The sequence below is a fragment of the Pan troglodytes genome, chromosome 11 (assembly GCF_028858775.2).
Source record: "Pan troglodytes isolate AG18354 chromosome 11, NHGRI_mPanTro3-v2.0_pri, whole genome shotgun sequence".
Classification (NCBI taxonomy): domain Eukaryota; kingdom Metazoa; phylum Chordata; class Mammalia; order Primates; family Hominidae; genus Pan; species Pan troglodytes.
Window position 1 is genome coordinate 18,001,952 of NC_072409.2, and position 12,068 is coordinate 18,014,019.

The following is a 12,068-nucleotide window of genomic DNA, read 5'->3' on the forward strand; positions in this document are numbered from 1 at the left end:
TCTGTCATTTTTCCAATTAGTGTTAAGGTCACAAAAATTCAATTCTAAAATGGTCCAAGTATTTTCTTTCCCCTCTTTTATCAGATACGATTCATTAGTTCAGTCCCAAGCCAGGGAGCTCTCCCTTCAACGGCAGCAGATTAAGGATGGCCATGGCATCTGTGTCATCTCCCGTCAACACATGAACACCATGATTAAGGCATTTGAGGAGTTGCTGCAGGCCAGTGATGTGGATTACTGTGTGGCCGAGGGTTTCCAGGAACAGCTGAATCAATGCGCTGAGCTGCTGGAGAAATTGGAAAAGCTATTTCTCAACGGTAGGTAGGGTGAGGTACGCGAGTCTTAAGACATCAGTAATTGACCCAGGACTTCTTGGAGGGGCACAGGAGGAGCTAACTCCTTGGCCTTACTTATCTTTCACACCTCTGCCTTGATGAGGTGACAGCAGAACCACACTGGCTGCTGCTTCCTCCCAGTGACCACTTCCACGTGGCTTGTGGTCGGCACTGTTACAAACCAGGAGTCCAGTTTAGACGCCTCAGGGGCCGGGCTGGTGAGGTACATGAGTGAAGCCAGCCAGAAGGCACTGCCTCTCACTCAGCAGTGGTCACGTAGTTGCCAGTTCTTGCATCTTACAAATTTTCCAGAAAAGATGGGATTTTTTTGTGTGTGTGTGTGTGAAAACTCATGTGTTTTAAATGTTGGCAAGCAAAAAATCCAGTCAACCAAGCAAAATTTTTATCAGTTAAAAAGTATATCGAAGAGTTAAGGATGGCCAGAGGAAGGGTGAAAGAAACCTTTGCTATGTGCTAGGTAAAATTTTTAAAATAATTTTTTTTTGAGACTACAGCAAAGAACTCCCATTTACTGTGCACCCAGCTTCATCAGTTGTTAGCATTTGCCACATTTGTTTTATCTTTCCCTGTCTGTACATACACGCGCTCTATTATTATCTTTCTGAGCTCTATGAGAGTGGATTGATGCTATGATGTTCCTTTCTCCCTAGATAATTCAGGGTGTGGTTCCTCAGACCAAGGACATTCTCGTGCATAACCATGGTATTGTTATCACAATCAGAAATAGTGTTGTCTAATATACTGTTATCTAATATACAGCCTATATTTGAATTTTTATAATTAATTCAATAATGTCTTTTATGACAGTTTATTCTGGATCCTGATCCTGGTCCGGGATCCAGTCTCCACGTTACATTTAGTTGTCATGTGTCTCTCGTCTCCTTTAATCTGGAGTAGTTCCTCACCCTTTCTTCTTTCGTGATGTGAACATACTTCAATAGTTCAGGCTAGCCCCTCACTTTGGGATTATCTGTTCTTTCCGCAAGACTCAATTCATGATTAGATTAAATTGGTTAGATTAGATTGGCTATGCAGTTTTGGCAGGAATGCTGCCTAAGAGATTATTTTGTTCTTATGGTATTTTCTTAAGGAGGCACATAATATTAATCCCGTTTTTGGTGATATTAACTTTGATCACTTCCTTAAGGTAATGTCTGTCAGTTTTCTCCAGTGTAAATTATATTAACCTGTGTAATGAATAATTTGTAGAAGATACTTTGTTATTCTGTAAGTATTCTCTTCCTCTTCAAACTTCTACCATGAGTTTTACCATATATCGATGATTCTTGTCTGAGTCAAATGTTCCTATGACAGTTTTTTTCTAACACTAACATTTTTAAATCACATTCCTTCTTCATTTATATTAGGTGGCATGTACTAGAAGGATGCATTCTCTATTAATTCCTTTTATTACTATATTTCTTGTTTGTTTACGATCAGTGTGGGCTTAAAGATTCTTATTTTATTCAATGGACTATTATCCATTCTGACATTCATATTATATTGTCCCAGATTTGGTAAGTGGCAGTTTCTTTTGACATGTCTCCATCTTTTTGGGAGTACTTCCTTCCTTTCTGGGACAAAATAGATTTTCCATGCTCATCCTGTACTGCTTCTGCCCTGAATGAGCCATTTCTCCAAGAGCCTTGATTCCTTTTAGTGAGGAATGATATTTAACCACCAAGATTTGGTGCTAGGTGTGTTCATTGCTACGAGGGTATCATTGTGTCTAGGCCCTTTAGCAGGCATGTGTGTGTGTGTGTGTGTGTGTAAATGTGTAATTTATTTTTTAAAAAAATCATTACTTCACAATGGTGCCTTTAATTCCAGTCCAGACTCACTGGGTTCTTTCCTGTTTTTCCCGCTTCCACATTTTTACTTCCCTTCTCCAACATTAAGAACCCTGGCTCTGACAACATCACCATATCTGCTGATTTACTCAGTTCTGTAATATATACACATAGTTCCAGAATTACTCCACCCTTTCCACTGTGAAAAACAAACCCACTGGAAGAGTTTAAGATTTGTTTATTAAAGTAGTTCTCTTTGTTTTTAGGCTAAAAATATATTATAGTATGTTCTTGAATTTAAAAGTTGTTTGGTTTCATTCTTTGTACAGCTGTTGTTGGGTTAGTCATTTGAAACACAATTAGATTCATTTGTTTTTATTTGTATTCAATTTTAGAGTTTTTTACCCTATTTTTATTGATTTAATTTTTTGGATATGTGTAACATTAGCATGATTCCAGAGTCAAAGCTGTATCCTTTTAAATTGCTCTGTGAAGTCATTATTTTTCTCCTTTTCCCTTATCTCCAGTAGTATTGCTTTCCATTCCCCTTTCTCTCTTAAACCCATTGGGACTGGACTCTGAGTTATCTCAACCCCTCCACTGAAACAGTTTGCCTGACACTAACAACTTCCACTTTGCCAAATCCAAGGATCAGTTTTCAGTCTTCATCTTGCTCAGACTGCAGCAGTATTTGACGTGTTGATCCCTCCCTCCTTGGCTCACTTGGCTTCCAGACGATGCCACTGAGAGTTCAGTTCTCCTCTCCCTCCCTGGCTGCCTCTGTGCAGCCCCGCCTTCTGCACGTCTTCCATCCCTGACCAGTCCTCACCACCAATTATTGCTGCCACCGCTTCAGCTCGCCTCTCTTCTCTCACCTGGATGCTGCAGGCCTCTCCTGTTTGGCCTCTGGGCTTCCATCCTTGTCTCACTGTAGTGCATTTTCCACCCAATAATCAGTGATCTTTTAAAAATGTAAGTCAGATCATGTCCCATCTCTGCCCCCAAATCAAAGCCTTTCCTTTTCATTCAGTGTGAAAGTCCAGATAAGGGCCTGCAAAGCCCTGTACCATCGCCCTGGCTGCACTCTCTCCTTACTTCTGCCGCCCCACCCTCTCCTGCTTCCCCTCCCCAGCTACTGACCCTGCAGTTTTTCTAGCATGCCCAGGCCAGCTCCTCCTTCAGGGGCTTTGCACTTTCTCTTCTGTCTGGTGTCCCTGATCCCTTCAGGCCTTGTCTCAAATGTCATCATATTAACGAGGTGCTCTTTGACAGCTCTTTATGAAATAGCAAGGCACCCCTGCCTATCACTGACATTCCCTTTTTCCCTTACCCTGTGTTATTTTCCTCGGTTCTACCCACAACCATCTCGCATGTTATGTGTTTATTACCCATAACCATCTTAACCATCTTGCATGTTATATGTTTTTTATTCTGCCTTCCCTGTAGAAAGTAAGCCCTACAAGGGTGCATGGATCTTGTCTGTTGTGTTTGTTGCTGTAGTGCTAGGATATAGATAACGTTTGACGTATGGTGGACACGCAACACATATTTTGAGAGAATGAATAAATGAGTGAGTGAGTCAGTGAATCTAGTGTTACAGCTGTGGAGAGTGTGGCCCAGTGAGAGTAAGCAACTCATCTGTGACCATTTGTGGAGTGAATGGCAGAGCTGGGATTTTAAATCAGGTCTCTGGACAAAAAACTTTTCCTACTAGAGCTACTTGTATTATAGTTGGTATCATATAGGTTATTTGATTTAAACTTCACAATGACCTTGGAAGCACAATGTATTAGTTCAGTTTTATAGATGATGAACTGAGGCATAGAGAAATAACCTTACATATTTAAATAAATGGGCCTAGTAGTGAAGAATGCAGTCATTGGAGCTGGGCTGTCCAGATTAGAGCTCTGGTTTCCCACTCGTAAGCTGTGTACCTTGGGAAATTTACTTAATTCCTTGCCTCAGTTACTTTTTTCACCTGTAAACTTAGCATTCTAATACCTAATTGGTGGAGTCTTTGTAAGAATTAAATTATGGATGTGAAGCCTTGCTTGGCTCAATGCTGGGTGCATGGTTCTTACGTACTGAGTGCTTATTAGTATTTGTACTTGCTGTGAGTTGGGGCTTAATCCTCAGAACAGCCTGTTTTTCAGGTGAGGAACTTAGACTTAACAAATAAGAGTTTGTTGTTCAAAGTCACAACTGACTTGGCGGAACCAGGATTTGACTCTGTTCCTCTTGTCTTCATATGTACAAAATAGATGGTTTATGATGGCCCACATAGTTCATTTAATTCCAGGATAGAACATGGGATAGTTTACCCATCTGGGCCTAGTGAATGTTTTCCCCCAGCTTTTGCGAAGGGCCCAGCAGCTTAGACCTGCTGTAGACTGGTTTTGCTAATACCAGTTCCCAGGACTTTTGAGGACCAGGGTATATAGGAGTACCTGACTTTTCCCAGCTTTATGAAAACCTACTTCCTTCTAGCTAAGGGTATTCTAAATAAGCTAGTTTTCATTTTATTAGTGGAGAACTATCTGGGTCCTCATGATAAAGCCGTATCTTCCAGGCCCAAGTCATTTTCTGTCGGCCTCTTCTTGAAGGCTCTAACTCTAGGCCCTAGGAAGTGGAGAGCTGAGAGAGGGTGCCTCTGGCACCAGCTGCCCTCCTTCCTTCATCCAGCCACTCCCCTTGGTTTATTTTTTAGTTATTTACCTTGACTCACCCAAGGAGAGCCTACTTATTCTTTGTGGGTTCTGCAGGCAGACGAAGCATTTTAGACTTAGCAGATAACACAAACATAGAACTTGATTTTCTCCTACAAAAAGCATAAAAGTCCCAGAAACCTCACCACAGCTCCTTTTCTTGGGGACTAAAATGTAACACAGAGGTAGCTCTTTCTTGGATTCATATAAGGGGTCTGGCTCTTGAATTATGAAACAAGCTTATCATAAAACAGTTTTATATTTGAGGCAGTCGTATAGCATGAGTTCTTAAAAATTTAAATATAGCCTTTAAAAAAATTAATACAAAGCAATACATGTTTACTGTGGAATAAAAGATAAGCAAATACTCCTATAGTTGCATCACACAACAAAGTGTGAATACCCTGGAGTATATATGCCCAGACCATTTTTATTCATATGTGTATTTTTTATGGAAATGGGACTGTTTGCATCCTCTCCCTTTGTTCAGTTATAGATAATAAGTATACATTGTAAGTTTTAGTGGCTGCAGGGCATTCTTTTGTATAAGTGTACCATAATTTATTTAATCATTCCCCATTAGATGAACATTCAGATTGTTCCCATTTTGAGGCTATTATAAAGAACACTGTACTGGAATCTTTGTGCATATCCTTGCTATTTCTTTAATAATGTTTGGTTGGTAGGCTCCAAGAAGTAGGATGGTAGCGTGGTTTCTTAATGCTTATAAGGGGACTCTCCCTTGGCTCCATTAAACTAGGGATTCCACTAGGGATCCGGAAACCTGCAATGTACATTTTTCTGGGGTGAGGGTCTGTAACTTAGATTCCCAAGAGGGCTGGGATCAAAATAGATCAGGAACTGGTGTTGCAGCCAGAGTTTCCACTGTATCCTTGTTCTTGGTGCCTCCCAAGAGCAGTTGTATGAATAAGGCAGGTGGTATTTTGTCTGTAGGTATTTTTGAGTAAGCTGTGTTTGACACTGGGAAAGGTACAAAGAAGACAGTTTGATCAGTGAGCTCACCACATGAACAAAGATAGCTCCTGGAATCCTTTGCCTTAGTTCTCTGCTGAAAGAAGTGAACCTGAAACATTGGTTTCTTCTCAAGGCCTTCCACAGTCTGGAGGGGGCCTTTGCCAGCCCACCACCCTCTGATGATGATGATGATATGAAGAAGTTGAAGGAGAAACAATGAGGAAGTGAGAAAGACTGATCTTTATTGGGTGCTTGCAATATGCCAGGCATTGTTCTCAGCCTAAGAGGAAGTATTATTTATTATCCTCATTTATTAACAAGTGAGGAACGGAGAGGTTCATTCACTTGGTCTAAGTCAGACAGGAAGTGACAGTCTGAATTTGAGTCCATGTAGTTCACTTTCACAGTCTACCCTCCTAACCACCATGATATCGTGCTTTTCACACTCCTATCAAATTGGATTAACTGGTCAAACATTTCTTCTTCTTCTTATTATTATTATTATACTTTAAGTTTTAGGGTACATGTGCGCAATGTGCAGGTTAGTTACATATGTATACATGTGCCATGCTGGTGTGCTGCACCCATTAACTCGTCATTTAGCATTAGGTATATCTCCTAATGCTATCCCTCCCCCTTCCCCTCACCCCACAACAGTCCCCAGAGTGTGATGTTCCCTTTCCTGTGTCCACGTGTTCTCATTGTTCAATTCCCATCTATGAGTGAGAACATGCGGTGTTTGGTTTTTTGTCCTTGCGATCGTTTACTGAGAATGATGATTTCCAATTTCATCCATGTCCCTACAAAGGACATGAACTCATCCTTTTTTATGGCTGCCTAGTATTCCATGGTGTATATGTGCCACATTTTCTTACTCCAGTCTATCATTGTTGGACATTTGGGTTGGTTCCAAGTCTTTGCTATTGTGAATAGTGCCGCAGTAAACATACGTGTGCATGTGTCTTTATAGCAGCATGATTTATAATCCTTTGGGTATATACCCAGTAATGGGATGGCTGGGTCAAATGGTATTTCTAGTTCTAGATCCCTGAGGAATCGGCACACTGACTTCCACAATTGTTGAACTAGTTTACAGTCCCACCAACAGTGTAAAAGTGTTCCTATTTCTCCACATCCTCTCCAGCACCTGTTGTTTCCTGACATTTTAATGATTGCCATTGTAACTGGTGTGAGATGGTATCTCATTGTGGTTTTGATTTGCATTTCTCTGATGACCAGTGATGATGAGCATTTTTTCATGTGTCTTTTGGCTGCATAAATGTCTTCTTTTGAGAAGTGTCTGTTCATATCCTTCGCCCACTTTTTGATGGGGTTGTTTGTTTTTTTCTTGTAAATTTGTTTGAGTTCATTGTAGATTCTGGATATTAGCCCTTTGTCAGATGAGTAGGTTGCAAAAATTTTCTCCCATTTTGTAGGTTGCCTGTTCACTCTGATGGTGGTTTCTTTTGCTGTGCAGAAGCTCTTGAGTTTAATTAGATCCCATTTGTCAATTTTGGCTTTTGTTGCCATTGCTTTTGGTGTTTTAGACATGAAGTCCTTGCCCGTGCCTATGTCCTGAATAGTAATGCCTAGGTTTTCTTCTAGGGTTTTTATGGTTTTAGGTCTAACATGTAAGTCTTTAATCCATCTTGAATTAATTTTTGTATAAGGTGTAAGGAAGGGATCCAGTTTCAGCTTTCTACATATGGCTAGCCAGTTTTCCCAACACCATTTATTAAATAGGGAATCCTTTCCCCATTGCTTGTTTTTCTCAGGTTTGTCAAAGATCAGATAGTTGTAGATATGCGGCATTATTTCTGAGGGCTCTGTTCTGTTCCCATTGATCTGTATCTCTCTTTTGGTGCCAGTACCATGCTGTTTTGGTTACTGTAGCCTTGTAGTATAGTTTGAAGTCAGGTAGTGTGATGCCTCCAGCTTTGTTCTTTTGGCTTAGGATTGACTTGGTGATGCGGGCTCTTTTTTGGTTCCATATGAACTTTAAAGTCATTTTTTCCAATTCTGTGAAGAAAGTCATTGGTAGCTTGATGGGGATGGCATTGAATCTATAAATTACCTTGAGCAGTATGGCCATTTTCACGATATTGATTCTTCCTACCCATGAGCATGGAATGTTCTTCCATTTGTTTATATCCTCTTTTATTTCATTGAGCAGTGGTTTGTAGTTCTCCTTGAAGAGGTCCTTCACGTCCCTTGTAAGTTGAATTCCTAAGTATTTTATTCTCTTTGAAGCAGTTGTGAATGGGAGTTCACTCATGATTTGGCTCTCTGTTTGTCTGTTATTGGTGTATAAGAATGCTTGTGATTTTTGTACATCGATTTTGGATCCTGAGACTTTGCTGAAGTTGCTTATCAGCTTAAGGAAATTTTGGGCTGAGACAATGGGGTTTTCTAGATATACAATCATGTCGTCTGCAAACAGGGACAATTTGACTTCCTCTTTTCCTAATTGAATACCCTTTATTTCCTTCTCCTGCCTAATTGCCCTGGCCAGAACTTCCAACACTATGTTGAATAGGAGTGGTGAGAGAGGGCATCCCTGTCTTGTGCCAGTTTTCAAAGGGAATGCTTCCAGTTTTTGCCCATTCAGTATGATATTGGCTGTGGGTTTGTCATAGATAGCTCTTATTATTTTGAGATAACGTCCGATCAATACCTAATTTATTAAGAGTTTTTAGCATGAAGGGTTGTTGAATTTTGTCAAAGGCCTTTTCTGCATCTATTGAGATAATCATGTGGTTTTTGTCTTTGGTTCTGTTTATATGCTGGATTACATTTATTGATTTGCGTATATTGAACCAGCTTTGCATCCCAGGGATGAAGCCCACTTGATCATGGTGGATAAGCTTTTTGATGTGCTGCTGGATTCGGTTTGCCAGTATTTTATTGAGGATTTTTGCATCAATGTTCATCAAGGATTTTGGTCTAAAATTCTCTTTTTTGGTTGTGTCTCTGCCCGGCTTTGGTATCAGGATGATGCTGGCCTCATAAAATGAGTTAGGGAGGATTCCCTCTTTTTCTGTTGATTAGAATAGTTTCAGAAGGAATGGTACCAGTTCCTCCTTGTACCTCTGGTAGAATTTGGCTGTGAATCCGTCTGGTCCTGGACTCTTTTTGGTTGGTAAGCTATTGATTATTGCCACAATTTCAGATCCTGTTATTGGTCTATTCAGAGATTCAGCTTCTTCCTGGTTTAGTCTTGGGAGAGTGTATGTGTCGAGGAATTTATCCATTTCTTCTAGATTTTCTAGTTTATTTGCGTAGAGGTGTTTGTAGTATTCTCTGATGGTAGTTTGTATTTCTTTGGGATCGGTGGTGATATCCCCTTTATCATTTTTTATTGCATCTATTTGATTCTTCTCTCTTTTTTTCTTTATTAGTCTTGCTAGTGGTCTATCAATTTTGTTGATCCTTTCACAAAACCAGCTCCTGGATTCATTAATTTTTTGAAGGGTTTTTTTGGTCTCTATTTCCTTCAGTTCTTCTCTAATTTTAGTTATTTCTTGCCTTCTGCTAGCTTTTAAATGTGTTTGCTCTTGCTTTTCTAGTTCTTTTAATTGTGATGTTAGGGTGTCAATTTTGGATCTTTCCTGCTTTCTCTTGTGGGCATTTAGTGCTATAAATTTCCCTCTACACACTGCTTTGAATGTGTCCCAGAGATTCTGGTATGTTGTGTCTTTGTTCTCGTTGGTTTCAAAGAACATCTTTATTTCTGCCTTCATTTCGTTATGTACCCAGTAGTCATTCAGGAGCAGGTTGTTCAGTTTCCATGTAGTTGAGTGGTTTTGAGTGAGTTTCTTAATCCTGAGTTCTAGTTTGATTGCACTGTGGTCTGAGAGACAGTTTGTTATAATTTCTGTTCTTTTGCATTTGCTGAGGAGAGCTTTACTTCCAACTATGTGGTCAATTTTGGAATAGGTATGGTGTGGTGCTGAAAAAAATGTATATTCTGTTGATCAAACATTTCTGTGGGCCAGGCCTTGCATTTCCCCTCTTCCATGATTCCGTTCAAACCATTATTTTTTTCTGTAAGACTTCTACTCCCTTTCCACTTAGAGAAATTAGAGAAATTCTGCCTATCCTCCAGGAATCTTTCTTTGTTCACCTGAAGTGGAAGCAAAATTTATTCTTTCCACCCCCTCCCACCCCCCGTTTGTTTATAGCTTGCACTTGATATTCACATCTGAGTTTGTGATAGAGGCTGTCGCAAGGGTGTTGGGTTAGAAAGAACAAGACCTTTGGAGTCAGACAGACTGGAGTTCAGATCCCAGCTTTGTGGGTCATTTATCCTTTGAAGGGCCAGATTTCCTCTATGGGGGAGAGCAGTACCTGTCTTATAGAGATGTATGTGAGAATGAAATGACATTATTTAAGCTTGTCCAGTCCGTGGCCCATGGGCTGCATGCAGCCCAGGACGGCATTGAATGTGGCACAATGCAAATTCGTAAACTTTCTTAAAACATTATGGATTTTTTTGTTTTTTAAGCTCATTGACTATTGTTAGTGTATTTTATGTGTGGTCCAAGACACAGTGTGGCCCAGGGAAGCCAAAAGATTGGACACCCCTGATTTCTTTCATTTTTAAATTTCTGGCCAAACAAAAAACCCAATAGACACTCCTGATTTGAAGGGTGTCCTGCCTTGACAAATAGGGGGAGCTCAGGAAGATACATCAACCAAAATTAAAATTGTAAATCCTACAGCTAGGTGAGGGGACCCTTCCCTCAGCTAAGGGAACTCAACAAAACCTTAAAAACTAGTCAGACCATGATGGGAAAGTGGGGGGCGGTCAGACATGCCTCATTATACTCTCCTCCCTTTGGAGCTGGCACACAGCTGACCAGTATTAACACTAAAATAGAGATCCTTAGGCTGACCGAACAGACTCTGTAGCAATAAGAAACCAAATTCTAACCTGACTCCATTATAGCATCACATGACAGATTGCAGGGCTCTGAAAGAAATCAAAGTATTGTACCCCAAAATATATTTCTTTGACATGTTTTGAAATGGCCCTGAAATGCTGTCTCTTGTAGGGAACACTTACATTCTATAGAGAATCCCTTTCCCTTTCCCCTTTTCTGATCCTGAAGAGATTGGCTGAGAGTCCAGCACCTTTTAAGGATCTGAATAGGAAATATTTGCCTTTGAGGATGGCCACCTCTGGGACTTCATCCACATAAGAAAAACCTTGGTCTCTATAACCCCTTAGCTTAACTCAGACACTCCTTTCTATTAATTCCAGGTCTTTAGATAATAACTCTTTCAACCAAGTGCCAATCAGAAAAATGTTTGAATCCACCAATGACCTGGAAGCCCGCCACCCACTTTGAGTTGTCCTGCCTTTCCGGACCAGACCAGTGTATACCTCACATATGTTGATTGATATCTTTTGTCTCCCTAAAACATATAAAACCAAGCTGTAACCCAATCACTTTGGGCACATGTTCTCAGGACCTCCTGGGGCTGTGTCACCTGTCATGATCCATAACCTTGGCAAAATAAACTCCAAAACTGGTTGAGATCTGTCTCATATACTTTTTGGCTTACAGTGACAACAATAATAATGGGGCATGCATGTCATGGTTAACAGAGTGATCCAGGCTTTCAGAGAAAATGGAGGGTTTTTCCTCCTAAGAATCCCTGGAACTGCCCTCCCCAGAGTCCCTTAAGTGTCTTCCCATCTTTATAAAGCAGTTCTTCCCTCCATCAAAGATATGGCTCCATTGCCACCTCCCCTAAATGTTCCTTGATGGTCCAGGCCAGATTCTGTTTGTCTCCTCTGTGTGCCTTCCCACAGCATCTGTTGCGGCCCCTTATCACAGTGTGTAGTGCAGTTGTCTTTTGGGTCCACCCTTTCCACTCAGGTGAACTCACTGAGGATAGGGTGGCTCCTCATTCATCTCTGTATCCTCAGTGTCTGGCACAGGAACCTGAGTGGAGCACTGTAAATATTAAAATAGAATTAGTTTCTACCAATTACTAGAGAGGTGGAAAGGAAGAAACATCTGGGTCATGTAGGAGATGCCAGGCTGTGAGATTTGAAGTTAACTCTGTAGGACTGATGGATTTTGAGCTCGGAAGTACTGTTTCAAAAGCGGCTTCTTAAGCACTGTACAGAATGGATCAGTGCAGAGAGGAAAGTGAAGTTGGGTCAACCAGTTGTAAGTTTGTCTGGCATAATAGTCTTCTCTTGCTTGTTCAGTTATGGATGGGATAACTAG

At 40.6% G+C, this 12,068-nt stretch overlaps 1 protein-coding gene across 16 annotated transcripts in view; it reads left to right on the forward strand.

Moving 5' to 3' along the window:
- The window catches only part of CDK5RAP2 (CDK5 regulatory subunit associated protein 2), a 189,363-nt gene that overhangs the window by 141,004 nt on the left and 36,291 nt on the right, over window positions 1–12,068 (forward strand). For all 16 annotated transcript variants that reach the window (XR_010148469.1, XM_016960336.4, XM_016960345.4 and 13 more), the window contains 1 exon segment: window positions 85–317. Coding sequence is in view for 15 of the 16 variants with exons in the window: in XM_016960336.4 (XP_016815825.3) it covers window positions 85–317 (233 nt within the window). In the remaining variant the exon portion in view is untranslated.